This window comes from Micropterus dolomieu, linkage group LG11 (assembly GCF_021292245.1).
Source record: "Micropterus dolomieu isolate WLL.071019.BEF.003 ecotype Adirondacks linkage group LG11, ASM2129224v1, whole genome shotgun sequence".
Taxonomy (NCBI): Eukaryota; Metazoa; Chordata; class Actinopteri; order Centrarchiformes; family Centrarchidae; genus Micropterus; species Micropterus dolomieu.
The window spans coordinates 8,345,146-8,370,349 of NC_060160.1; the positions used below are offsets into that span (position 1 = coordinate 8,345,146).

At 38.3% G+C, this 25,204-nt stretch overlaps 2 protein-coding genes across 13 annotated transcripts in view; both read right to left on the reverse strand.

Moving 5' to 3' along the window:
* The window catches only part of dnmt3ab (DNA (cytosine-5-)-methyltransferase 3 alpha b), a 50,425-nt gene extending 44,734 nt beyond the window's left edge, over positions 1-5,691 (reverse strand). For 3 of the 4 annotated variants that reach the window (XM_046062010.1, XM_046062009.1, XM_046062008.1), the window contains exons 1-2: positions 4,212-4,412; positions 570-677 (exon numbers count right to left, since the gene is read on the reverse strand). In XM_046062010.1, coding sequence (XP_045917966.1) covers positions 570-677; positions 4,212-4,292 — 189 coding nt within the window. In that variant the 5' untranslated portion in view covers positions 4,293-4,412. Of the gene's footprint in view, positions 1-569; positions 678-4,211; positions 4,413-5,581 lie in introns of those variants that run through there. The other variant, XM_046062007.1, reaches the window with a different exon arrangement.
* A 4,575-nt stretch (positions 5,692-10,266) lies between these two features.
* dtnbb (dystrobrevin, beta b) overlaps positions 10,267-25,204 on the reverse strand; it is a 35,312-nt gene continuing 20,374 nt past the window's right edge. For 4 of the 9 annotated variants that reach the window (XM_046063558.1, XM_046063561.1, XM_046063555.1 and 1 more), the window contains 8 exons: positions 22,116-22,206; positions 20,665-20,753; positions 19,849-19,962; positions 17,960-18,056; positions 16,085-16,244; positions 15,724-15,813; positions 14,471-14,524; positions 10,267-13,558 (listed from right to left, as the gene is read on the reverse strand). In XM_046063558.1, the coding sequence (XP_045919514.1) occupies positions 13,533-13,558; positions 14,471-14,524; positions 15,724-15,813; positions 16,085-16,244; positions 17,960-18,056; positions 19,849-19,962; positions 20,665-20,753; positions 22,116-22,206 (721 nt within the window). In that variant the 3' untranslated portion in view covers positions 10,267-13,532. Of the gene's footprint in view, positions 13,559-14,292; positions 14,317-14,470; positions 14,525-15,723; positions 15,814-16,084; positions 16,245-16,330; positions 16,898-16,919; positions 17,315-17,959; positions 18,057-19,848; positions 19,963-20,664; positions 20,754-22,115; positions 22,207-25,204 lie in introns of those variants that run through there. The other 5 variants (XM_046063560.1, XM_046063559.1, XM_046063557.1 and 2 more) reach the window with 5 other exon arrangements.

Genomic DNA, 25,204 nt, shown 5'->3' on the forward strand with positions numbered 1-25,204 from the left:
GTCGCTCAAGAAGTTACAAAAATTGTTTGACACAGGTGTAGCGGGAGTTAGCCTGGTTCCAGATCCAGTTATTCTGCTGGGATGGTTAAACACCCTCCCCTGTCACCTTTCTAAAGACAGAATGACTGTGGCTATGTCCAACAATTTCTTCAATTCAACATTTACGCCTACTTAATGCTGTGATTGGCCAGCTGTGTAGAGATGAGGAAGTGATCAAGGTTTGAACCTCTCTCTCAAGCTCTCTTTCTGTCACATTTCATGTGTTCACCAGCAAGCTACCAGGGGACTCAGTATAAACTAGTTTTATTGAGCATACCTTGGTCTTTAACCCATTTAGACCAGCATGGGACACTATAACTCTTCACTAAAACTCAGGTTTAAGTAATTCTTTGGTTGGAAGCTCCTTAAAAGGCAATGAGCCATTTTACCTGTTCAATAAAGGGACGACTTTTGAGTTATTATTTAACAAATTATTGAACAAATGTACTCCTTTTATTTTGCTGTGTGCAAGGACTAGCTGATCTAATCTTGACTTGAGCAATTTAATTTCATGTCAGATTAACACTTACTGGAAACTGCTTGCGCTTTCTTCCAGGCTTGACAACTTTACAAGAGGCACTACTTTTAGATGACTTCTCCTCTGTTGTCAGGTCCATGTTCAGTATTGTGCTTTCACCCTGTCAAAAAAAACAAACAAAAACATATCATGCACACCATGATTTGGACTCAGCATCCTGTAATGATTGGAGTAACAGTGTCCTTATCTGTGGGAATGTCAAATATACATTTCAGGCCTAGATGCACATAAGACATTTAGTTTTTCAAGGTTATGAAACAGTGTATTTGTGCATGCAGTAAACTGAGTGGCAGTTTCACCTCAGCCAAAGATGCAGCAGGAGTGATACTAGGTCTGCAGGACACACACAAAACTGCACCACACTCAAACACTTCAACATTTGGGGAGATTGCAGCGGGTCCCTGAGTGTCTTTGGCGTGAGTGGACAATGAGACAGACAGAAAGTGAATGGCACGTTCCTTTGAACTAGGCTGAAGTGAAAGCTCCACGGACGCAGAGCTGACCTTCCATAGACAATCCTCTCTTGACACTGCTACAAAGACGTTGACTGGCCCCCACCTTCCCCTGCTGCAATTTCCCTTTGATTAATAAAACTGTCTACGCCCATGAACAAAGCCCTATGTCCGCCACCACCAAGTACCCCTGGGGTTGATGGGAGAAAAGATGATCCTAATGTAGATGCTTTGAGTTTCAATATTGACTGAATAGGACCACCAGCACCAGGTCTGAATGCAAATGAGATTGCAAGGCCATTCCTGACAGCTGCGGTGGGGGGTGGAGGGCTGGGTCCTTATTAAATTCCTTCAGTATTGAATGTGAGATTCCCTCAAAGACAAATGAGCTCCCCGCACTGTAAGGCATTCTTGTAACCAAGTCCCTCTGCTGACTTGTTGTTAAGTACTTTTATTTTAATCTTAGGCACTGTGGCGTAGGATGACACAAAAGAATATTCCTGTAAGATACTGACTTTGTCTTTGTCTAATGGATTGTGTTAAATATAGCGAGACAATTCAGTACTTGAATTACAGAAGAGTAGTAGTGGAGAGCAGGGATAGGTGCAACACATTTGCTTCCTCCAATAAGAAGAAAACTAGTGACGAGTGACAACATTATTGCAAAACTATCTGAAAATATAAATTGCAAAAAAACAAAACAACTTTTGAGTATAAGACTTTTAACATGATACAAAAACACTGTGCTATCCAGGCTTTGGAGCAATCAGTGGTGTATTTTAGACATGTATATCCATCACTTTACTGTAAGTTTCAATTAGTTTTGATTTCACATGAAAACATGTTCCATTAAGTCAATGTAGTAGCTGCTAGAGCTTTCAGTCTTATCACATGATCTTCACAAGCTGATGGAGTTTCCCCGGCCGTCATGGACTTATAATCTTCATGTTGTCCATGTATGGTCAAAAACTAAATGGGCCTCGTGGTGAGATTTTTTTTTTTCAACTGCTGTTTTCAATGTCAAGAATGAACTTGGAACCTCACATTTTAAGCCAGCATGGATGAACATCTGAACATCTACCTGCATCTGCATCTATCATGTGATACGATCAAAAGCTCCAGAGTCACACCATCAGATTTTGTGACGCTAGAGGGTCAATAGACAAAAACATATAGGTGACCTGATCAAATATTGACAGGTTGGAGTAATGTGTCGCTGCTACTAGAATGCGTCACTCTATTTAAATATTATGAGATTATGAGCTTGTTTGTCTGTTCTTGAATTTATGTTAAATGTCTGACAAATGTTTCACCAATACAACAATATTTTTGTCTCTTAGAAGTCCATGTGGTCTTGACACATTTATGTACATGATACAATGCATAACATTACTAACTAATTAACTAACTAAATGGAGAGTCACCATTTTTGGTAGCAGCAATGAATTTGTGATCAGGTCACACAATCTGATAGGTCACATGTTGTAACACCGACCAGGGACCTTTGGGACATCTTCTCTGTCTGCTCTTTTGTGTACAGTTAAAGCAAAAATGCCACAAAAATGTGGACTTGGGCATGCACAGATTCCAGCAAACTCTATTTGTTAAATAATTAAAAAGATGGAGGATGTTAATAAACACAGGCAGGGATTTCAAAGGTCAGGCCATGTTACATCCTGATAGTGTTTGCTGCTAAAATGGATTTAATCCATCAACCATTTATGTCCCAGGGTGAAAAACTCATTTGCATAAAGACTGATCAGAGTAACTGATGCTGTGATTAATGGGCACAGGGATGTAATTTGTAAAGATCGCTGTAAAATCTGTAAAATCATCACGGAATATTCATCAATGAGGTTCCTGACAAACAGGTAAAAGGTTCATTTAAATATAGATATCATTGCTTTTTTGAGAGAATGTATTTTGCAGATGGTGCCCTGTTCATTGTGTGATTACTAATACAGAGCCTGGTGCTTCAGTTTTTCCTTAACAGGGCGGCAGAATTTGCATAGATAATAGCACGTTTTGAGTGCAGTCTGGTGTGCAGGCTCATTTGGGAACCACTTACATGGATGACACAATTCAGTGGTGCCTGCAGGAACAGCCTACACCACACCGTACATCCAATTCCCAACCTGAGTGCTCAGACACACTGAATGAAAATAACACGGCATTTTCACGCACAGCTTCGCTCTAATATTTTCTAGGGGGAAAAAAACAACAACGGAAAAGAATGAAATATGATTTGCTGTTGCCTGGAGTGAACCCAACTACATTGTCAATATCTCTGCACTATTTCCGTCTGGATAGCCGGTTATTTAAGGCAATGTCTGTTGCCAGGCAACAAGACTAAGGGCAGTACTGTGTAATGGGAACGTGGAGGAAGAGGACATATCCCCCCAGTAAAAGAGCTGTAGAGCCATTCCAGCTCCAGCTCAAACCTACACTAGCCAACGCCCACGTCACCATCCACCATTACAACAGCAAATGTCACATACAGCTGCATCTCACAGCCTCCTCAGTGATGTTGCTATCGCTGCCACTGTGGAGCATCAGTGATGCTGCAGACTGCAATAATGAGTCTGTCTGCATCATGAAAGGTGACATGGCACTCCACATGCTGTTGGATTCTTTAGTAAAAAATTTTACTATTTCCTCAAAAAGCAGAACTCTATTAAGTCTTTGGATTGTAGAGATGATTAGGGCATTAGCTTGACCAATTGATTTACTCTATTTTAACTGGCTATGACCTGAAGTGACAGCATTCCTCTTATTTCAGGGCTCCTTCAATTTAATATCAAAGTAATAACACTAACAAACGCATGTAGTCTTTATAGATATTTTTAGGAAAATACTAAAAGGCACACTGTACCAGATCATTACTCGATGAGCCCGTAAGTGAGTAATCTCCCTTTAAATCAGCTCTGGTGACTTTGAGGCCTTTCAAAAAAATTGCGTTTCACAGTGATGGAGAGTCAGATCCCAAAATTAATCAGCAGCTTAGCCCAAGTCATTCAAAAAGCCACAACATGAACTCTTTGAACCTGCCAGCTGTAAGGTTGAGAAATACCTAGTCATTCACCAAACACACCAAGCAACACACAAAGCCATAGGGGAGTCTCATAAATACTTAAAGTGAGATTCCTGATGCAGACTTCTTATCTTTTACACGTGTTTCTTACCATTCTGTTTCCTGGTGAATCAGCGTAGTCTGAGCCTTTGAATGCAGTGGTGTTGGTGTTGGTGACAGTGTTGGACGGCATTGTTGAGGGTCTTATGGGCTTACGGGTAATAATGGGCTGACAATGGGCGGTATAGATGAAGTAAAAATAAACTCAAAGGAAGAAAAAAAATGAGAGATGATCCCTCTTCTCTCCGCTCTCCTGGAAGATAGGTAAGAAAACTTGTTTATTCCTCTATACACTCTAGTTTTGCAGTAGTGTTGTGATGCTTTCATTCAGAGGTGAGCAGTGACAAACCTGACACATTCTGTGAACATTTCCTCAAATCAATTATAAACATTAAATTGTATTTTCTGCCATAAAGAGGCTTTTTATGAGCATTTGCCTTCCTTTGTTGAGTGCTCCTCATGTATAGGAACCGCACAGGCTTATATAGGACAGTATGGCTTCTATGCCTATAGGGCCTAGGCCACTTTTTGCACCACATGGAAGTTTGGGTGTACAGTACGACATTAAATGGCTGCTAATGTGCGCCCAATAACCCGAATAACTCTGTAAAATACCTCCTGGGTGATTACATTGCTTGACAAATATTTTAAATTATTAATCTGTCATGTGTCTGGGTTAAAGTTACTCTAGCAGTCAGCCATGCGCACACAACGGAACCACAGTTACACTGTTGCACTCGTGGAAATGTGCAAAAAAGCTTCTATGTCTATATTCATTTAGGATGTGTTTAGTTCCCTCAAAGGGTTAAGTCAAGATTGAGGACAGCCGATTCTGAGTTATTTTAAAGGTATAATATACAGCTGGAATGAAATCTTGTAATTGCAAGCAACAGCCAGAACGTGTTATCTTGAAAAATTATTTATTATATGGCCACACAGTCGTTTAATGTCACCGCATTTCCACGCACAGCAAGCTACAAACAGGCCATAGGATTACATTCCTGCGATCGACTGGCTTGCATTTATTATTCAATTGGCTATGCGTTGAAATTCAAATTGAATGGATATAGAAGTTTTAGACGTCTATACAGCAGGGGAAGTCTGCAATGACCCAGGGGGTTGTGGCTTTTTTTACAGGCCACGGCCACTAAAGTATAAATCCCCGTTATTTTTTAAAATGAGGCCAGTGTTTTCAGGAGCCGCGATCCTGTGCTGTAAATTCGGTCAAGTTCAAGTGTACACATCGATGTCCAATCAGCACATCTGCAAAAAGCAAACCCTAAATCGCTATTTCCCCATTTCCATCGAGCGCCTTCCGCTCTCGGGCTTTCACGTTTTTGTTCATAAAGGTTGCCCTTCCTGCGCAGATACTAGTGCCGGGTTAAACGGATTTAAATGCATGAATCGCTGTGTGTTCGTTACCCGATTTTCCCAAGTCCCAGGCCTGACCCTTTTTGTCTCGCTTGCTCCCGGAGCCACCTTCCTCTTCTCTCCCCGTCCTCCACCTCCCCAGCCGGCCAGCTCTCTTCCAGATGCACCGCTCTCACTGCAGGGGCCTGCAGAATGTCTTCTGGCTGCCGCAGGGTCCTAGCGACCGCCCGGTTCTCCGCCGATGAGCTGTTTTTTAAGGCTTTTATCCAAAGTGACTTACAATTTGCCATACATGTCAGAGGTTTCACGCCTCTGGAGCAACTAGGGTTAAGTGTCTTGCTCAGGGACACATTGGTGGATCAGTGTCACAGTGGGGAATTGAACCCACATCTCCTCACACTGAAGGCATGCAACTTATCCACTGTGCTGTCACCACCCCAAATTTATATCACATATTTACTCATTTATTTAAGTTTAAGTGACATATGACTGTAGAGATGTAGACAGTAAACATAGAGATTAAACAAGGGGTGTCACATGCAACATAGGTCCAAAGAGGAAACTGAACGAGGGACATTGTGATCATACGGTATGCATCTTAGACCACTGGGCCGCAGGGATACTTCAAAACATTAGTGCCCAATTAGAGCATTTCATGCAAAAAAAAAAAAAAAATTACTGTGGTGTCCGAACAATAATGCTGCGATGATGTGTTGAGAAGAAATACGCTTGACACTGTTCTTGATCATAAAAGTTTATTACATCAAGGAGTTCAGCAACAATTACAAGCTCTGCAGCAGCTTGGAGAGTGACCCAGCCCGATGGCCACTCTGTCATTCTGTACATCAAACATAGCTTATATAGGATATGTTTAGGTATCATAGAAGGGTTTGAGTCTGCAAAATAAAGCTCCAACCCATAGAAGGGTACAGTACTATTCTGAGGTAACAAAACAAGGGGTTACAGGTCAAATTCTATAGAAGGGTTCAGTCCCTACATAACCACCAATCACTGCTCTCCCCTTAGGAGGTCACCGACCCTCTGTCCTGCTGCTATAGTGCATAACTGTTATGAGTCAAATGCACATATATTGGACACCACAATACTAACTAATATTACACCTGAGAGACATTTGAGGGGTGCAGTAGCCCCCTTAGAGCCACTCTGCTTTTTCTAAGTACCCATCTGATGTGACCATAGAGAAAAAATCAACACTAGACCTGTGTGCGAAGACAAATGCCCTTTCCTTATTTCCTTAGTAGACCTTACAGAGATATTTTATTATATTTTTGTTGATTTAATTGCTATGGTGCTAATGTGTAGGCCAAGCAGCGTCAGCACTGGCCTGTTTGGCGCCATAGGGAATATCAGGAAAATTTTTGTCATGATATTGTCACATCACATTGAAATATATCATCGGTGGCATTTGAAATGCAGTGTACATTTACTAACTAAACTAGGGAATCATTTTATGTTTCAAAATGATCTTTGGTGCCAAATTATGTGCACATGAATTAATTCATTACATTTAACTACATTAGGATAACTTATGGGCCTTGGTAAAACATAATTATTCAGTGCACCTTTAGTCTTTTGAAAAGTGCAAAAAATACACAATTATAATGGTGAAAATATTGACAAAATGAACACAGGAACCTGAGGAGACTTGCCCATTTTTAATTTGCTGCATTTATGGGCCCCCTGGTGGCTGTGGGGCCGAAAGCAGCCAAGCAATTAGCTGATGCCTCAGGCCAGCTTTGAGGCCTAGTGAAGTGAAACGTGCTCTCTATAGTTATTGTTCTTGTAATAATACAATCGCATATTTACCTCTTGACATTGCTATAAACTCTTAATCTAACGTCTCATCTTCGACACATATTTACACTCCCAAACTTTTGTGTATATACATTAAAAAGTTTGAAGTTTGTTAATATACTGTGCATATACTATATTTCATATACTGTAGTCATTTTTGTTTTGTATATTGTACTCTTTGACTGCTGTAACACCTGAAATTCTGTTCAGGGATAAAAACAGTATCCTCTTCTCCTATTGACTGTTTTCACAGCAGACATCATAAATTCAAACATAGGTGTAACTAATAACATTATTAATCGCAGCATTGCCGTGCATTAATTGCTGCAACGGAGCCATCATTAATGTTAGTACTTTAACCTGTGCATTTCCTGATATGACAAGTCAAAATGTCTGCTTTGAAAAAGTTTGACACGTCTGATTCATTTGGGAACGATAAAGAAACAACAGTGCTCTGATGCTATCAAGACTAACATGAGCAACATTTATGTGAAAAGCATTCTTGCTTTTGTGTGTAAATACTTAAGTTTGGGCTTAAGTTGAAGTAACAAACATGCATTGGGTTACAATTGATGTTGATCATGCTGTTTGAGTCAAATTCTACTTAGTTCCTTTTGTTACTACTTTCTCCAGTTATCGCTTTGTAAAAATGCAATCAATTCATCTATTTTTAACTACTGTCTTATCTAAAAGCTGTTTCTCTTCTCGCAGAACTTAAATGGAAATTGAAAACCATAAAAAACAAGGGGTGCAAACCATAGTCGCCATAGTTGTAATTCGTGCACAATTTTCAGTATTACAACAATATAATGACACCATACTAATAGAAATAAGAAAAACAAGTCATGTGCTTTTAAGTATATTCAAATAATGAATGCATTTTACACATTTTTAAACGTCAGACAGGTTCAAACAAGCAGTACTGGACTTATTTGGCCTTAAAAACGGATGTAAAGTTTGGAGTATGCAGCTTATCTCTTATAGATTTTATACTCTGAGCAGAATCTTCTACTAGCAGCACATCTCCATTTCATTTCCTAGAGTGCAGTTAGAACAAGATATCAAATCTCTTAGCATTTTCATTCCATTAACCCTACAGCAGCCCACCACTGCAGCCAACATTTGTCCTGTGCATGCCCACTCGACAGAGACATACAGTGAGTTAAATGTTAAAAACTACCAGATGCAGCTAGACGATCACAGAACACCTCCATGTGAGGCAGACTGAGTGCTTTTGAGGGGCAACGAGGGAGAGAGGAAATGTGTGTGCAGCAGGCGGATATGGTTCACTGATCTCTTCTTTCTCATAGAGTCAATGGCACTGAGTGGGTCATGCGAGGACAGCTGCAACAGCAGCAGCAAGACAACGCCTCATGACCTACAGACAGGAACAGTGTGCTACCAGCTGGTGGAAACTCTCTCCTAGAAACCCATGGAAAGGGATGCTGAAACGTCAAAGTATCTCAACCTCATCTCACCTGTAGTGAGTGTACTGTTGTTTTTGTCATTGTCATGTACCTGAAGCAACAGGAAAAAATATGTATATTTTGACTCTTTATTTAGCACAATGCCTGCTTCCAGAGTGTTATATTATTATATATATTATTATATTGGATCATAATATGATGCATTAATGTTTAAAAAGCATTTAATTGTAGCCAACCATGGTGTAGCTTATTTTAGCAACTTTTAGTGGTAAAATAAGCTACACAATGCAAGATCATTTATTTGTTGATTTTGTAATATAAAATCTGAATGTGCAAAAAATAATGACTAAAATTACTTAAATACTTCAAATAAATGTAGTGAAGTTTAACAATAAAGTGGTATAAAAAGGAAGTCCTTAACCAAAGTACCTTAAAATTGTACTTATATTATAGTATTTGAGTAAATGTTCTTATTTACTTTCCACCACTGCAATACATTATATTACATTATTATAATACAACATCAACATTAACTGGATAGTTTTTCACTAATTAACAAAATTACATTACAACTTTTTGATCTGTATTATTTAAAAACAGAATTCATATTGAACAAAAAAAACTTTTTAAGCTCCTTTCCTGATAAAGTGGATCTGAACAATTACCCGCTTATAGTATACAGGTAATAATTATCTTGACTTAATCTTTTTTTGGCTTGCTCTTTTTAAAAAAAGTCAGTATGATAAGAAACAATGTGTGTTTGTTAAATATTTAAATTACCTGATGACAAAATACAGTTAAATGAAATGGTTTAGGAAAGCAACTAGTGCAGAAGAGTTCTAATGACAAAAAACAGATACCTATGTTGTTGTGTGTACGTTTTAACAAAACCTAAAGGATTTTTCTCTACATAGCCTAACATAAGTTTTATTTACTTTTATTTCCCATATTCTATGGAGTGACTTTATAAATGAAATCCTTAACATGAGTAAAGTGGGTAAAGGTTTGAAATACTGATGCATAAATATACATCAGTATTTGTAAATTTCCTAGTTAAACTCGTCACTATGCAGAATGGTCATATTATATTATTATCATATTACTGAATTATTACTGATACATATGTGTAAGCAGCATTAACTTTTTTATACACTATTCTGTAGTTTAGTGTGTGACAATACATTATATGTTTCAGCTAATCACTTAATTTGACAGAAAAATAATTAAATAAATGCAATAATAATAATAAATACATTTGCAAAGTAACTAGCAGAAGTCCAACTGTCATATAACTACAAAGTACAATATTTTCAGCTGAAAGTAGCGATGTAGAAGCTAATTAAAGGAAAATATCAAGTAAAATATCTTGTAAAAAAAAAAAAGTCAAAATTATAACTTTCCAGCTCTAATACATGTGTTTGTTAATGACTGAAGGACCTTTATTGATGATTAATCAAAAAACACACAAACAATCATGACATGATCAGTCAAAACCATATTTTAAATATTTTTAATATATCTCACATTTGATTTATTTACAAAAGACAGTGGCTTTGTGACATAAAACTATGTTTTGTAAACTCAACATGAGAAACAATGTGTACCAGAAGCATAACCATACAGAACACAGACATAGATAAATAACATCAGGGGAGCATTGTAGTCGAGGTTGTCCTCTTTGCACATAGTCTCTCTGCAAACAATAAAATGATCACAATGTCTGCACCTCTGTATGACTGACTGTATTTATTTGTAATACCCAGAGTTTGGTCTGACAGGGTATATACACTATTGCCTCCACACTGGCTAAAATGACATCAGTGACTGTCTATCAGTAGATTTGGAATGTGTTTTCTTTATCAACTATTAAATGGGAGTTTTTCCAGCAGTGGAAAACATTAACTGTGAACATCTCCAGGCATTCTGTGAATAAACTATGAGCAACAACAACATACTAATGCAGATATACTTTGATTTATACCTGTAATTTGAATGACACACAATGTCTGCAAACAGTTTGGCACAAATGTAAAGGCTGAGCATCAGTTTCCCCCAGAACACACATAATAAATAAATAAAATCTCTACAAAGTCACAGACTAAAACTCCGACATAAAGGCTGATAGATTACTTTGAACAGTTGATGAATGGCTACTTTATACAGCACTTTACAGAACAGCTACAGGCACAAACTGAAAGAACAACAAAAAAAGAGCTAACCATTGAATTCCAATGCATGACCAGAATGGGTAGGACAGTTTAAATTTTTACCTCTTCATTTTAATAATTTCTGGACCTTTTCTGCTGAATAAACTAAACTTTGTGACAGCAGTGATCACAGAATTTTAAATTATTGTACTCATACAGTCTTCATATGAATTTATATTTGGGCCCAAGTGAGTGTGCATGTGAATTTGTGTTTTGACAAACTCATTACATTGACAATGATCCACTAATACTGACTGTAAACCAGAATAATAACAATAATGATAACATAGAGCAGAACAGGGCAGTGAATAAAAACATCACATTTGGAACGTTGATAACAGAGGAGCCTCTTTTTGTCCTTTTTCTTGACACAGTGTAACAGGTTGTTGAAACCTTATGCTTACAGGATAGACTTACTGTACAAATCTCAGAACAAGCTTTTCAGATTTTCTGCACAACTTTCTTTGAGAACTAAACATGTTACTCTAAAACTGCTCCCAGTCTTTATCACGTTGCATTTACTAAAAAGCAAACATTCCTCATTTTCATTTGAGATGAATGGATAAAATGGATTTAAAAAAACCCCAAAACATTGAACCAGAAGACATAAACGTAAAGGTGACTTAGACCTGATCGCTGTCCGACTCACAATAAACATCCTCTCTGGTTGACAGTTATCTCTGTGATAGCATTGCTTTTCCGTGAAAGACACAAATTCACACACAGACAAACTACATGTTTCACCAAATAGCACTTCAGAAAAACATCTCTCTTTCTAATGATCCACATTCTTTATCCAGCGTTTAGTCACTTACTGTTGTTTTCCTCTACACATTTAAAGAGTTTCATTCCAAAAGGAGACAGCGCGACAGAAAAAAATGTTAGGAAATATCAACACAATCTTACGACAGGGATCACAAGAAAGTCGAAGGCATAATATTAATTATAAATAACAGTGTACATTTTGGACTGAAACCCTCCATTTTTAATCATCATTGCCCTTTAACCTTTCGGTCTGTGGTCAATGACGTCTAGCAGTTAAAATACAATACCACCATATTTCACTTAGAGTAGCTCTGCAGTCCCTGAGCACCTATCTTCATTGCACATAAACATTTTCAATATTCCTTTATTAACTCAATAAAGCTATCAAAGCATTTCCTACTTGCTTATTACAACCTTACATCCTCACACACTGTATAAGATCTCATTTTGTAACTCACAACTAAAACTCAGTGGCCAGTTCATTACTATTTAAACATCCTGAGGTGCTTCCCTACACTTGAAACAATAAATACTGAGGCTACCAGCTAGTCAGGCGTGTTCAGTTAAGTTTTAATGGGGAGGAAACAACAAGACTCAGCTCATTATTGTGTTTGTAGTAGCCCCTTAGTTTCTCTTAATCACACAGCCCTCTTATTTGCAAGGGTGGCTCACTGAGAGCACAGTAGCAGCAGTACAGTATGTGACTCAGTGAGTGTGTTTACATGCACGCAGTATTCTGGATACCAGCTATTATGCCTGGTTTATAAGCTGTTTATGTACATCTTTATACCATAATCACAGATAGCCCTACACACATTAATAGGAAGAATATTACCATGGAAACCCAACTGACATTATGCAAACAGCAGGAAGTGTTTGGTCTCCTGGCGAGAGATTCAACTAACAATTAAATTACAATACAATAATCAAATGTTTTTGATGGAGACAGTTAGCTTTGCATAAAGCCGTAAAACAGGGGCAAACCTAGCCTGGCTCTGCCCAACCAGCACCTCTAAAGCTGACAAGTTGTGTTTTTTTGTTACAGGGATTATGTGCTAGACTATTTCTTGGCAGGGCGCAGTGACTTCCTGGAGTCTCCGCCGGTTTCGTGGCACACTCACGGCGACGGCCACACCCGGAGCAGTCTGCTTTTACAAAATGTCTTTACAAAAGTTCAGAATATGGTTGTGCAAGTAAACACACTCAGCATGAATTCTGAGGCAGGACACTTCTGACACCCCAGCTGTTATCACAGGCCCACAAAGAGCTGGCATTGCATGGTACAGTACCTAAATCCAGACATGAGTGCAACTTCATGCAGAAATGATTTAAAAAAAAAGAAAGAAGAAATACTAGTGCTAATCATACAAAAGCAACGACAGGGAACTTGTTGTGACAGAAGGTTACCTTCATGTAGGGGCGTTCCCATGGTCATGTGTTTACAGTATTTTATATACAGAATGATCTGCTGCAATGGAACAGTTGGAGGAAAAAGCACAGCAAGCCATTCCTTAGCAGTCATGAGGGAAATCATTATTGATTACAGCAGTTTTTGTTTACAGGACGTAAATACATACACACTCGCTAATTAGACACATCTTGCTACCTGCAAGGTGTGAAGAAATGTTTTTTTCACATAGTGAAATCCTGTTAGATTACAGCATGCATTACTCTACGTGCTAATGCCAGGGGTTGTTGTTGTTGTTGTTGTTGTTGTTGTTGTTGTTACTGATTCTTCCCATTTGATGACTGTATATCCTTACAGGGTGGAGTTGTGTTCTCTTTTCCTCAGTGCTTCTGTAGTCTCACTGTGCCTGGAAACACACATAGAAGAGCAAATTTAGTGCTGCTGACAGCCTGCACAGTCTGAATTAATTTGTAAAAGCAACAACAACGTATAAATGACTCTGTGGCAATGTGCCATGCTGACTTGCTACTTTGGAGGGTTGAAGCAGAAGTATTATATTGGCTGATAAAGGTGTTATGCAAATGTTTAGCAGCGACCTACTCTTCCAATCCAACAAATGAAGAAACAATGCTGTCATAATTAGCACCAACTACTGTTTGGCCTAATATTATTATTATATATGGAAGCCAAGAATGGCTGTGGCAGCAGTAATTTTACAAGTGAGTTCATCATTGTCATTATCTCAGTTTCCCAACAGGTGTTTTTCTTGTAACAATGAGTAAATTATCTCATTTTGTCAACAAAGCATTCAGGTTTTTTTGGAGGTAATGGGATAATTAATGCCTTAACTTCACAAAATGACCTTTTATTTTGAACACAAGATATTTATCTCGTTATCTACATAAAACAACCTGATGTTTTTCGAAACAAAAGCTTGTTTTCTTGAGATAATGAGACTATAACCCATTATCCCGAGATAAACAAACTATATCTTAAAAATATATCGTATCTTAAAATAACAGGAGAAGTAACTTGTGATCTCAAAATAAATTAAACATAATTATTACAACCACGGCCGCTTGAGGCTTTCGTATTACGCTATGTGTGCATAATATAATATCAGTTAATTATAATTCCTACTTTTTCTTGTTCATTCTGCTTGAGCTGGAAAAAAGAAAGGAAATATTGCATATTTATGTTTTGGCTAATCTTTATGATATACAGAAATAATTCTGCATTCTGTTTTGAGTGGCATAATCTCTGTAGTGTAGCGCCGAAAGATTCAATTAGGAAACTATTAGCATGTACTAAGACGTACCTCTGTCCCCACCGTTCCTCATGTTGGTCTCCTCTTCCAGCCCCCCATCATCTACTTTAAAAGTAAAAGCAGGGATTTCAGTGACAGTGTTTTCTATTACCATGTAAATGTAAAACTATAGATGAAAACATAACAACAGAAGCAGTTGTGAGAATAACAAACATTTATAGAAAGACATCTGTTGTACAGAACTCAGTAATGACACGTTCAATCCTATGATCCAGATGATAAAACTGACTCAAACTTGTCACAATCCTGGTCTCAGTCTGTCTGTTTGTTATTTTGCCTGCTCTGTTTTGTATTCAGATTCTTGTTTCCTTTCCATTACACTGCATGGATTAAACAGAGACATAGCATGAAAATCAGAGAGCCTTAGAGGTGCTGGCATGCAGAATTTGTTACCTTTGGACAGAGCTAAGCTAGATGTTTCCCCTCGTTTCCAGTGTTTATGCTAAGCTACACTTTTTTAAAAGCTTCTCAATGATTTGGGAAAATTGGTCTTAAAACATGTATGAGTTGGGCACAATCACGATTGCATCAGCAAATAAACACTACATCACCAACAGAATGAGATATATACATTATTTTATGTGTTTAACCAAGATTCAAACCTATGATCCAGATGATAAAACTGACTCAAACTTGTCACAATCCTGGTCTCAGTCTGTCTGTTTGTTATTTTGCCTTGTCTGTTTTGTATTCAGATTTTTGTTTCAATATGTTTCACGGTGTCGGGTTTTCCTGTCTTGTGTTAGGGGTTTTGTTCCGTGTCTTGTGTTTCTGTTTTGTTTTGAGGTTGTCTGTATCTGTTTGAATCCAGCTTGTTTCCTGTCTTGTCTTGATTACACCTAATGTTTCTCACCTGTGTATTCCCTCCCTGCTCCCTCCCCTGTTAGCCAGTGTTTAAATGTTTGTCACTCCTGTTCTGCTCTTGGTGGTCTATTGTTGCTTGTCTTGCTCTGTTGTGTCCTCTCATGCTTGTTCCCTGCTTGTTCCTGTGGATATCTGGATTTTTGTCTATGGATTAAGTTGTGTGTTTTTCTGTTTAGACATTTTGGGATTCTCAGTTGGATTACGTTTTTTTGTTTGAACCTATATTATTGGAACTCTGCCACTACTTAGTGTGTATGCCTTTTGTTTAAGTTAATAAACCTTCTGAACTGGCTCTTCTCAGCTCCGTGTCTTGCATTGGGTCCTCAACCTAACATCCACATACCAACCCTGACACACCATGAAACGTGGTATAGACTAACCTGAGTGGAGCTCTTTCACCAGTGATGACATTGTGTTTGTGATTGAGTCAGCAGCAACCAATAAATCATTCCGAAGATTTCTAGGTACACCTAGAACACAGAAACATTTTAAAATAAATTAAAAACACATGCAGTTTCCTACTCTTGCAGTGTAATCATATAAATCATGTAATGCCAATCATGTAATAGGCAATAGCAGTTGAAGTGCATATCCTGGAGGTAGAATGACTGAATATTTGTGGGAGGTATTATTTGATGGTTTGGATTTTAAAGGTTTAATGATCGCTATTCAAAAATGTTATAGATCGTGCATGAGTTTTGTACGGAATGCTCTTTGTGTCAAGTGTTCGTGCACACTCACCCTGAGCAAAGGCCTCAAGCACGTCCCCTCCCACCCCGGCCAGGCAGTCCTGTGGTGTGTGAGTTGGGGTGGACCCAGCCGAGGTGGAGCGTATGGGCATGGGCATGGAGCAGCCCGCACCGTGACTAGGGGAAGAGTGAGGGGAGCCTCCGGACTGGGACTGAAACATAAAAACAGCCGTGATAGTTACAGTATCATCAGCAAAAACGTAAATAAAGTTATTTTTCTTCTTTTTTTGATATTGACCTGTTTAATCTGTCAGCTCACAAAACAGGTTTTTTTCACCTTGGATACTCTTGAAACAGATGTTTCACATGACATTTTGGGATATATGCTTATTTGCTGTCTTTTCTCTGCTTTCATTAGATGAAAACATTACGAACTTGTTTTTACACTTCATGGATTAAACAGAGACATAACATGACAATTAGAAACATGTATGAGTTGGGCACAATCACGATTGCATCAGCAAATAAACACTACATCACCAACAGAATGAGTGATAATATATACATTATTTTAATGTGTTTAAGCATGACAGGTGTAAAAAGACTAGCTGATCAATATTACTAAGCAAAGTTTTTTGCTGGTGCATAGTTAGCAAATAACATTACATATTTGGTTATTTTAATCACATACTGAATAGTGTTCCATGTGCAAGTCTTCTGATAGAGAGAAAAAAATACTTAAATCCAATTAATCTCTACAACAACAAAGCCAATTCTGGATCAACTGCAGTTCAATGGAAGATGCCGTATTGCAGTCACAGATTGCAGCTTTGGGGAGATATGACCTTGTTGCTTCTAAAAATGACTTTTATTAAAACAAACACAGACACAGATGTGATCAAAAGAACTTAATCCTTACAGGGAGAACAAACAAAAACAACACTGTAAAGGCAAGAAAACCCTATGGAAATCCTATTCCGGCTGGCTATAGTCTGTGTCTCTATACTGCACCGTTACTTCATTGAGGGGGTAATGAGAACCGTGTGTGTGGAGAGTGGCTCGGGCCTGTGCTGAGATGAGAGATATATCTCACAGAGAAAGGATCTCTGTGTGTCTCTGGGACTGGTGCAAGCCCAGTTCGATGGCTCGGAGCCAGGCAGCAGATGGCCGGCCAGACTGCAGTCACATTAGAAGGGAGGTTGTTAGCGCCGATGAAAGGAACAAGTCTCTGACATTCGGGCTAAGAAAAACACAGTTCTCTGAACTTGTTTGGACCAAGGACCTGAGAAAACAGATTTGAAAGGTTGTGTTGCAGTCTGTAGCTTTAGCTCCCCAATGGTGCTAGCAAGGAGTGGAGTAAGACTAGATTAGTGTAAACCAATTAGATAGTGGAATTCTATTATGTTTCCTAACATCCTTCTTAAAATCTATTATAAAAACTTCCTTCAATCACATCTGTGTGAAATGGGGAGTATAGAAGCATTTAACTAAGTGCTGAGACTAGAGCCAGGTATTGAGCCTTGCAAACTGAATTAAGGGCAACTTACAGCCTGCTTCTGCTCCTCATCCTATCAGCCAGCAAAGGTAAGCAGTGAGAGAGCAAGAAGAGTGAGAGCAACAGAATTAAAGCAGCAGAAGAAGAAAAAGAAGAAGAAAGGGATTTTCTGCATGCACCAGATGGCACTTTAACAAAACTTAAAATCACTGTAATGTCTATGGTTTTAACATCTTATTTCATCAAACATGCCACCAAGCTTAATCATGTAAACTAGATTAGCACTAACATAACCTGTAAAATGCTAAATACATTTTAAATGCAGATTTAGGACAATGGGTACGTGTTTTATGCACCATTGAAAGATATTAGTAATGATTAAGAAGGCTTTCTATCACACATACATCTTCTAGAAACAGGTAATTTTCTTACCTTTAGCAGCCTCATGAGTCCCTCCAGCTGCACCATCAGCTCCCGTCTGCTCTCCTGCAGGGCTGACATGCGCCTTTCCAGCTCGTCTTTCCTGTGTCTGCAGCAGAAGGAAGAGTTTGGGGATACATTGCAAAACAAGGCAGGATGAGCTACCTCCGATTTGACCATAATAAAACATAACAAAAAAACGCATGATAGTGTTCACAAATAGCTTGTGTACTTTACGAGCCTTGATTTTTTGGGGGGGAGTCCATTTTTGGGGATACAAGTTTGCAAATGTTGGGATCTGGCCCTCAAGCCAGTTTTATAAAGGCCCCTACATGTTTCATTTACTGTTGAATCTGACCCAAAAATGATTATTTTGTTAGTCTTTGTTGTTGTTAGTGAGTTTTCTCCAGTCTTTTATTTTATTTATTTAGTTTTGTTCTTCAGTATTGCAGCATAGGAATTGTCTTCCTTTCCATATTTAACAGTCACAAGCTGCAACATCATACTGCAACAACACCATAATGCCTCTTTATGAACAAGAAATGTTGATCTGGGGCACTGCCAGTTTCAAGAAAGGCGTACAATTGATTTTTTATTAATTTATTGCAACTAATACTCTAATACCAATACTAGGGTGTGATGGAGCAATGGATAAGACTATGCCTTTGGTGTGAGAGACCCCGGTTCAATCCCCCACTGTGTCCCTGAGCAAGACACTTAACCCCTAGTTGTTCCAGAGGCGTGTGACCTCTGACATATATAGCAATTGTAAGTTGCTTTGGATAAAAGCGCCAGCTAAATGAATAAAAAAAGTTTAAAAAAAGTAAAATGTAATACTCAAGCTGCTATTCTTTAGGATCAATCCCCGAGCACATTGTGGCCCCCAGGTTATTTGAGTTTGTTAAATATCTGGCCATCTGCTTCAGGTGAGGACTCTTGCTTATTATTACCCTCTGGTGTTCACTATGTGAAACTGCATTCTGAAAAAGCCTCAAAGACCAGTCGCAATCATCTGTCTATTTAGAATGAGAAATTTGCAGAGTGTAAACACCTCTGCTCTGTTCTGTATCCCTGGGTGGAATAAAGGCAATATCAGAGCTGTTCAGCCAGTCTCCAAACAGTGCGAGTACAGTCTGCGATGAATTATTACTACTTGATAATACTCTAGTCTAAAACCCGACACAAACACAAACAGCCACAGTGAGCTGAAAATGCCGTAAGACATATTTGCAGTGCTAAAAAAGTGCTAAAAAAACAGATGTAATAAATATATCCACCAGTGATATAAACCAATTATTTTACAGTTTAACTACTCTTTTAAAAAAATACATACCGTACTATATAATAATTCCTGTACATACAACAATTCCCTAACATGACAAAGAGTGACTGTGTGGGTGGTGAAGCTGAGACAATATAATTTAAATTCATCTCTAGTTCTGCTATAACTGTATATAATTAACCAGCATCGAAGGGTAGCCACTAATTTATGTTATAAAACATTAAAAGATTATAAAAGTCCAATCTTTGTCATTGCCGTTGACCATAAACCTTACTGCTGATGCATTATATAGGCCAGACCAGACCAACAATGAGTCATTCAGGGCAACAAATGCTGTGACGTGTCCTCTTAGGGTGAGTCTTTTCCAAGAACTGAACCCAAGGGTCTCAGCGTCCTGCCAGCATGACAAATGCCCACACTTCTGCTGGTGAAGCTTATTCAAAAACACTCTCCTGAATTAGCAAGACATTATTTCTACTTGAAGAATGAGTCCAGCCTACATAAATACAACACCCCTGAAATGGTTTTACTACTTCATTTCTGTAATATATGGTTCTTTCTTTCTCTTGTTAGGAAGAAGATGCTCTTTTATATGGTGTGGTGGTAGCAGGGATGATACCTGAGGAGCCGCAGTTCAGTGAGAAGTGTGGGGTTCTGCTGGGCTTTTTCTGGGGTCGGCTGAGAGGCCTGCTCGTGCTCCAAACGCAGCCGCTGGATCTCCTGGAGGATCTCCCTGAATTAGTTAGTCAATCAGTTAACTTAACAGCATTGGTGATAGAAATGTTAAGATTGTTCACTTAAGTTGTAAAACTTAAGATGTAATGATATTGTTTACTTCCATATATATTTATTTTGGATTATTATTTTAACATGTAAGCATGTAGCTGGTTGAAGCAGAGCTAATTTTTAAGGAACAGTTCGACATTTAGGAAAACATGCCTCTTAATTTCTTTATTTAGAGTTTAGAGAGTAGGAATTTACAGGAAGACAAACCTCCATGAAACAACAACTTGTTGTTATAACGCTTCAATTTTAGTTTGGAATAAACAAACAAGATATTACATTTTAATTATTATGTGTTAGATGGACAGATTTTGTTACTTCAGGACAGAGCCAGAGTAGCAGTTTCACCGAACAATTACCTAATCAACTGCTTGCGTTAGCCATATATTTACATATATGAGAGTGATATCAATCTTCTCATCAAACTCTTAGGCAAAATAGCATCTATACAATCGTCTAACGATTCTGGTTTGCTTTCATTTGTAACAGTTCATCATGTTTTATAAGCTTATCAGATGTTTTGAAATAAAGTGGCATATAAATAAAGTTAATACACAAGTAAAATACAAGTGCATAGAAACTTGAGTTAATTGAACTAATGATTCCAACCATCCAGCCAACAATTAGTAAAAAAAAAAAAGATAAATTGTACCTGTTTTTGTTCTCCAGCTCTGCAATCAGCTGCCTCTGTTGCTTGTTGGCATCGAAGTTGAAACTCAGATCTGATGGAGGACATTGTTGCTGAAAAACAAAATTATTATAGAATGGTATTAACAAGAGTGGGAGAACAAAAGTCAAACAGCAGCAGGTACCTTCTGACCACCATGGGCAGTATTGATTCTCTGCTGGAGACTTATTATGTTTCTTCATAAACAGACCACAGCTTTTCTTTATCCCTTCGTATACAAGTCTGGCTGCAAAGTGCACATCCAAATTAACACAAAGTAACGCAACGTGCACAGTTCCTGCCTTAGAAATTGTATAATAGTTTGGATTGTTTCACATGAAACATTTTTAATTCTCTTTTCATCTGTGCCTTTCTCATTGGTTTGAAATGGGCGGGGCTCTGTTAGAAAAAGGTGATCTCACATACTTCCATGCACCAATTAGGAATTAGCAACATTTGAATCAGAATCTAATAGAGTTCCATTCTGAATTCCCATCAAATTTTCAAAGAAATCATGTTTTGTCCATCATTTGGAATGGCGAATGGCTCTAAATACTACAGTACCCATGAGCCTCAGCTGCCTTTGCCATGGAGTAGAATCCAGTGAAAGCCGCAAATCAGAGCGGTAGTAAATTCAAAACACTTCTTTGTCGCGATTGTTATGAAAATGCAACACCATAGTTGCTTAATTCAACCAAAGTTGATCCCAAGATTAAAAGTGTATTGATTTAAGATGCAGATTATGAAATCAGTTTTCTCAACAACATCATCCTTCGCTTTCACCAGCAGCAAGTGACAAAGGTTTAAGCTTTGTTTTGCCGAAATGCACCTTTAGCGGTGTATTCACCTTTTCCCTGAATATGTACACACGGTTGTACTTTTTTATGTATATTCTAACACAGTTGTTAATATTTGGACCTGGGAGAGTTTCATGCCAATCTAAGCCGTAGAAGACATCCAACTGTGAATCACATAACTCAAAAATGAATAGAACCAGGGGCACCCTAAAATAGCTCCTCCCACTATGCAACTCTAGAACAGTTGGTGGGTTGTTTGGTAATCTAAGAAAATAAAAGGTGTTTGTTTTTAAGTCATGAATATTTATTATTATGGAGAAATACTTAGATTTGAAGCTTAAGTTTTCAAGGGCTTTAAATTTATAATCCTTTATTATTACCCACTGGCAGTAGCGGGATTCAGACTACCTACCCATGTGTGAGGGATTCACAGGAAAAATGCATGCATGCAATTTTATCTCACTGATATCAACCTCACTGAGGCTCTCTTTAACTACACTTGAGTAGTCTTTACACTGCAGCTTCAACATTTAAGTTCTCTGGGCCACAATGAGACGCCTAAATAATAACTTGTCAAAGCATTAAATGTGAAATGCAGGTTGACGGGAGCCAACCATGGGGCTTCCTGCAGACACTCACTGTGGAATTGCCCGCCTCGGCTGCCAGGCGGGCAGCATAGCGAGCGATGAGGCGGTGCTCTTCATCTAGCCGGCTGGGACTCTCCAAGACACTGCCCAAAGTCAGAGACAGAGAAATACATCACACACACACACACACACACACACACACACATATATATACAGCAACAATGACACTAATGTGAAAAGCTCTTATGTAAGTAGAAGGGAAAGTTAGTACAAAGTGATTATGTAAAACAATTTGCATGAAAATAAAAACTTTATAATTGATGTGACCTTCACATATGACAGTTTGACTCCAGAGTTGATAGACAGTCTTAGATAATTGGTCATAACAGAGATATATAACTGAGATGAATAAGAGAGAATACAGCATGCCAAATGCATTTGTGACTGTGCCAATGTCCGTTCTGCCCATTTCATCACTGACTGGAAATGTCAAATAAGGCATAAGTCTTTAAATGATAATGGGCGTGGCATATGGCGTGGACAGATGACAGGACATATGCTGTCCCTTCTCGGCAGGCAGTCTGCAATGAAGAGTGAAGGAGAGCGGAAATGGTGCTGGGAACTATCTGACTGGCTGGAGTGAGCAATGATTAAGACCATTAAACCCAATCTGGCTTCAAACACTGCTGCATCAACAACCACAGTCCCTCCAGCTTTGACTGCCCAGGCCCCAAAACACACTGCAAACCAGCCTTTTAATCAACATTTCTATTAAAATCTTATCTTTCTCAAAACAGATTTCAAAAAGCTGTCACCGTGATTGGATCATTTTAGCTGCTCCAGCTCCTACTCCGCTTGTTTCAAGGGTTTTCTCAGCCCAGTGATGATATCTTAAAATGCTCAGCGGATCATTCGACTTGTTTCAAGATAGTGTCATCCGACTAAAAACAACATGCAGTTGATCTGCCCTGGGAAAAAAAATGACATCACTCCACCAAAATGTCAAAGCACTTGTTTTGAGGAAAATGTCAAGAAATGTCTGCTGTTAAATGGGACACTTTCTGAATAATTTCCAGTTTCCTCCACTGGCTAAAGCATAGACAGAGCCTGAGGTTTCTTCCTAAGATGAATAAGTAATACATTAACGCACACCAGGGAGCCGCTCAGGTTGGCTGAGGAAATGCTGTGACCCTGCGAGGTCTTTTGGATCTGGGCTGCATGTCTGGCTCTTCAGGCTATCAGCATGAAAGCTACTCATGTCTCTGCTTCAACAGGGAGTTTCCTGGCACCACCTGATGGTCTGTGCCAGGTTTTGGACAGAGATGCATGAACCGCCTTCAAGTCCTCCTGAACTGGCATCTTTCCCAGGCATCTTTTGTTTTTGCCACCCATTGGAAGATAGCGGCATTTCTTTTACTCAAACGCAATATCTCAGACACCAATGGTCCTATTTTATTAGAAACATGCAGCTTATGCTTTTTAAAAACTGTGTTCTGATTTTCCCGATGGTACAATAACTAAAGGTCAAAACTTTAGGAGGCCAGAGATTTCTTGAACATCTGGAGGGATGATGCTGATATTAATAACAATCTTTTTTTTCTGAATTTGATAACATATTTTAATTTATTTACTTTTGTATCGCAAAGTTGGATGGCCTTTTTTATTTACAATCATTTCAAAATATGTTCTATAAAGCTACTTATGTTTAGATATTCCATTGGTAAGGAATGCGCAGATCTGATTTTTCTGATTGGTATCAGCTGTGATAATGACCTTATTGACAGTATTGGATATTGGGCATGATGTCACATATTCACATTAAATACAGTCTCTCAATTTAGTGTTTCTGCTGTTAGTCATATTCATCCAGTTATAGTGGGGTACTGACTCATGTTTCAGTGCTACAGCAATCCCTGGTCTCATGTTACTTTGCATAAAAATTATCCTAATGAGCTCCACCCAGAAATTTGAAATTTGGGAAAAAGAGAACACTGGTATGGGATACTGACAGATAACAGATACTCTGAGTTGAGATATCAGGAGAGAAAGAGTCAGGTTAGTGCCACCCTAACATATGTACGGGACTGGATTTAAGCACTACACTTTTCCTCCTACCATTTAAATGCAATGAATGGCAAACAGTTCTTAAACTAGATTCTTTCATTCCACTCTGACATTTTAAAGCTTTTTGACCTGTTATTATTTATGACTCTTGTAACTGTTTTGTGTGATTGTTGATTTTACATATGCTTCTACTTGAAAATTAACATTTTATTTTAAGCCCCCCATTTAGTATTTTATAAGATGTATAAATACATTTAAGAAATTGTCTATAACACACTATAATGTTGTTGGAAGCCGATATGTGGGCACCCAAAAGTGGACGCTGATGTATGAACAGACAATAATGACAAAATAATAAAACTCAGTAGTAATAATATAAAATATCATAGGTGCATCCAACTACATTGCAATGTGTTAAAAAGCATTTAGAAAATGTTTGTATACTGCTTATGAATGCTAAATAGGGCGACTTAAAGTAAAATGTTATTAACGGTATGAAAAATGACATTTAAAATAATTAAATAAATGTTCAATGCAATGCAATAATTTCACAGTTATATCAACAAAACTGTTAGCTTACCCACCAAAAGATACACCAGGTAATGATAAAATGTTTTATTCTAAACTTTTATGTTTAGGTTATGTCACATTAGGTGTCTTACATAATCTTCCGATAAAAACTCAAACTGCTCCCCCACCAGCTGTGTTTCCATACTGACTCACATTTGGCCATTAACTCTGAATTAAAACTCATCAAGCATTTTCTTCTTCTTCTTTTTTAATTTTTTTTACCTTCTGCCGCTGTTGTTCTGCATGACTTACAGATAATAAATTGTGGTTCGCCCTTGGAGGACCAGCTAGTGGTGAGTGATTTTGTCTGTGAGATAGTGAGGTGGGAGGAAGCAGATGCCATGTCAACATAGCAGACAGTATCAGTGAACGGACTGTGATGGAGGCTGGAAGCCCAACACGCACGATGTTTCAAACAGAGTGCATTCAACGCTGCCCTGATACACAATCGTGAACGTGTTTAGTATATTTCTGTGGTAAAAGGTGGAATCTGAAAGGGTCGACAAA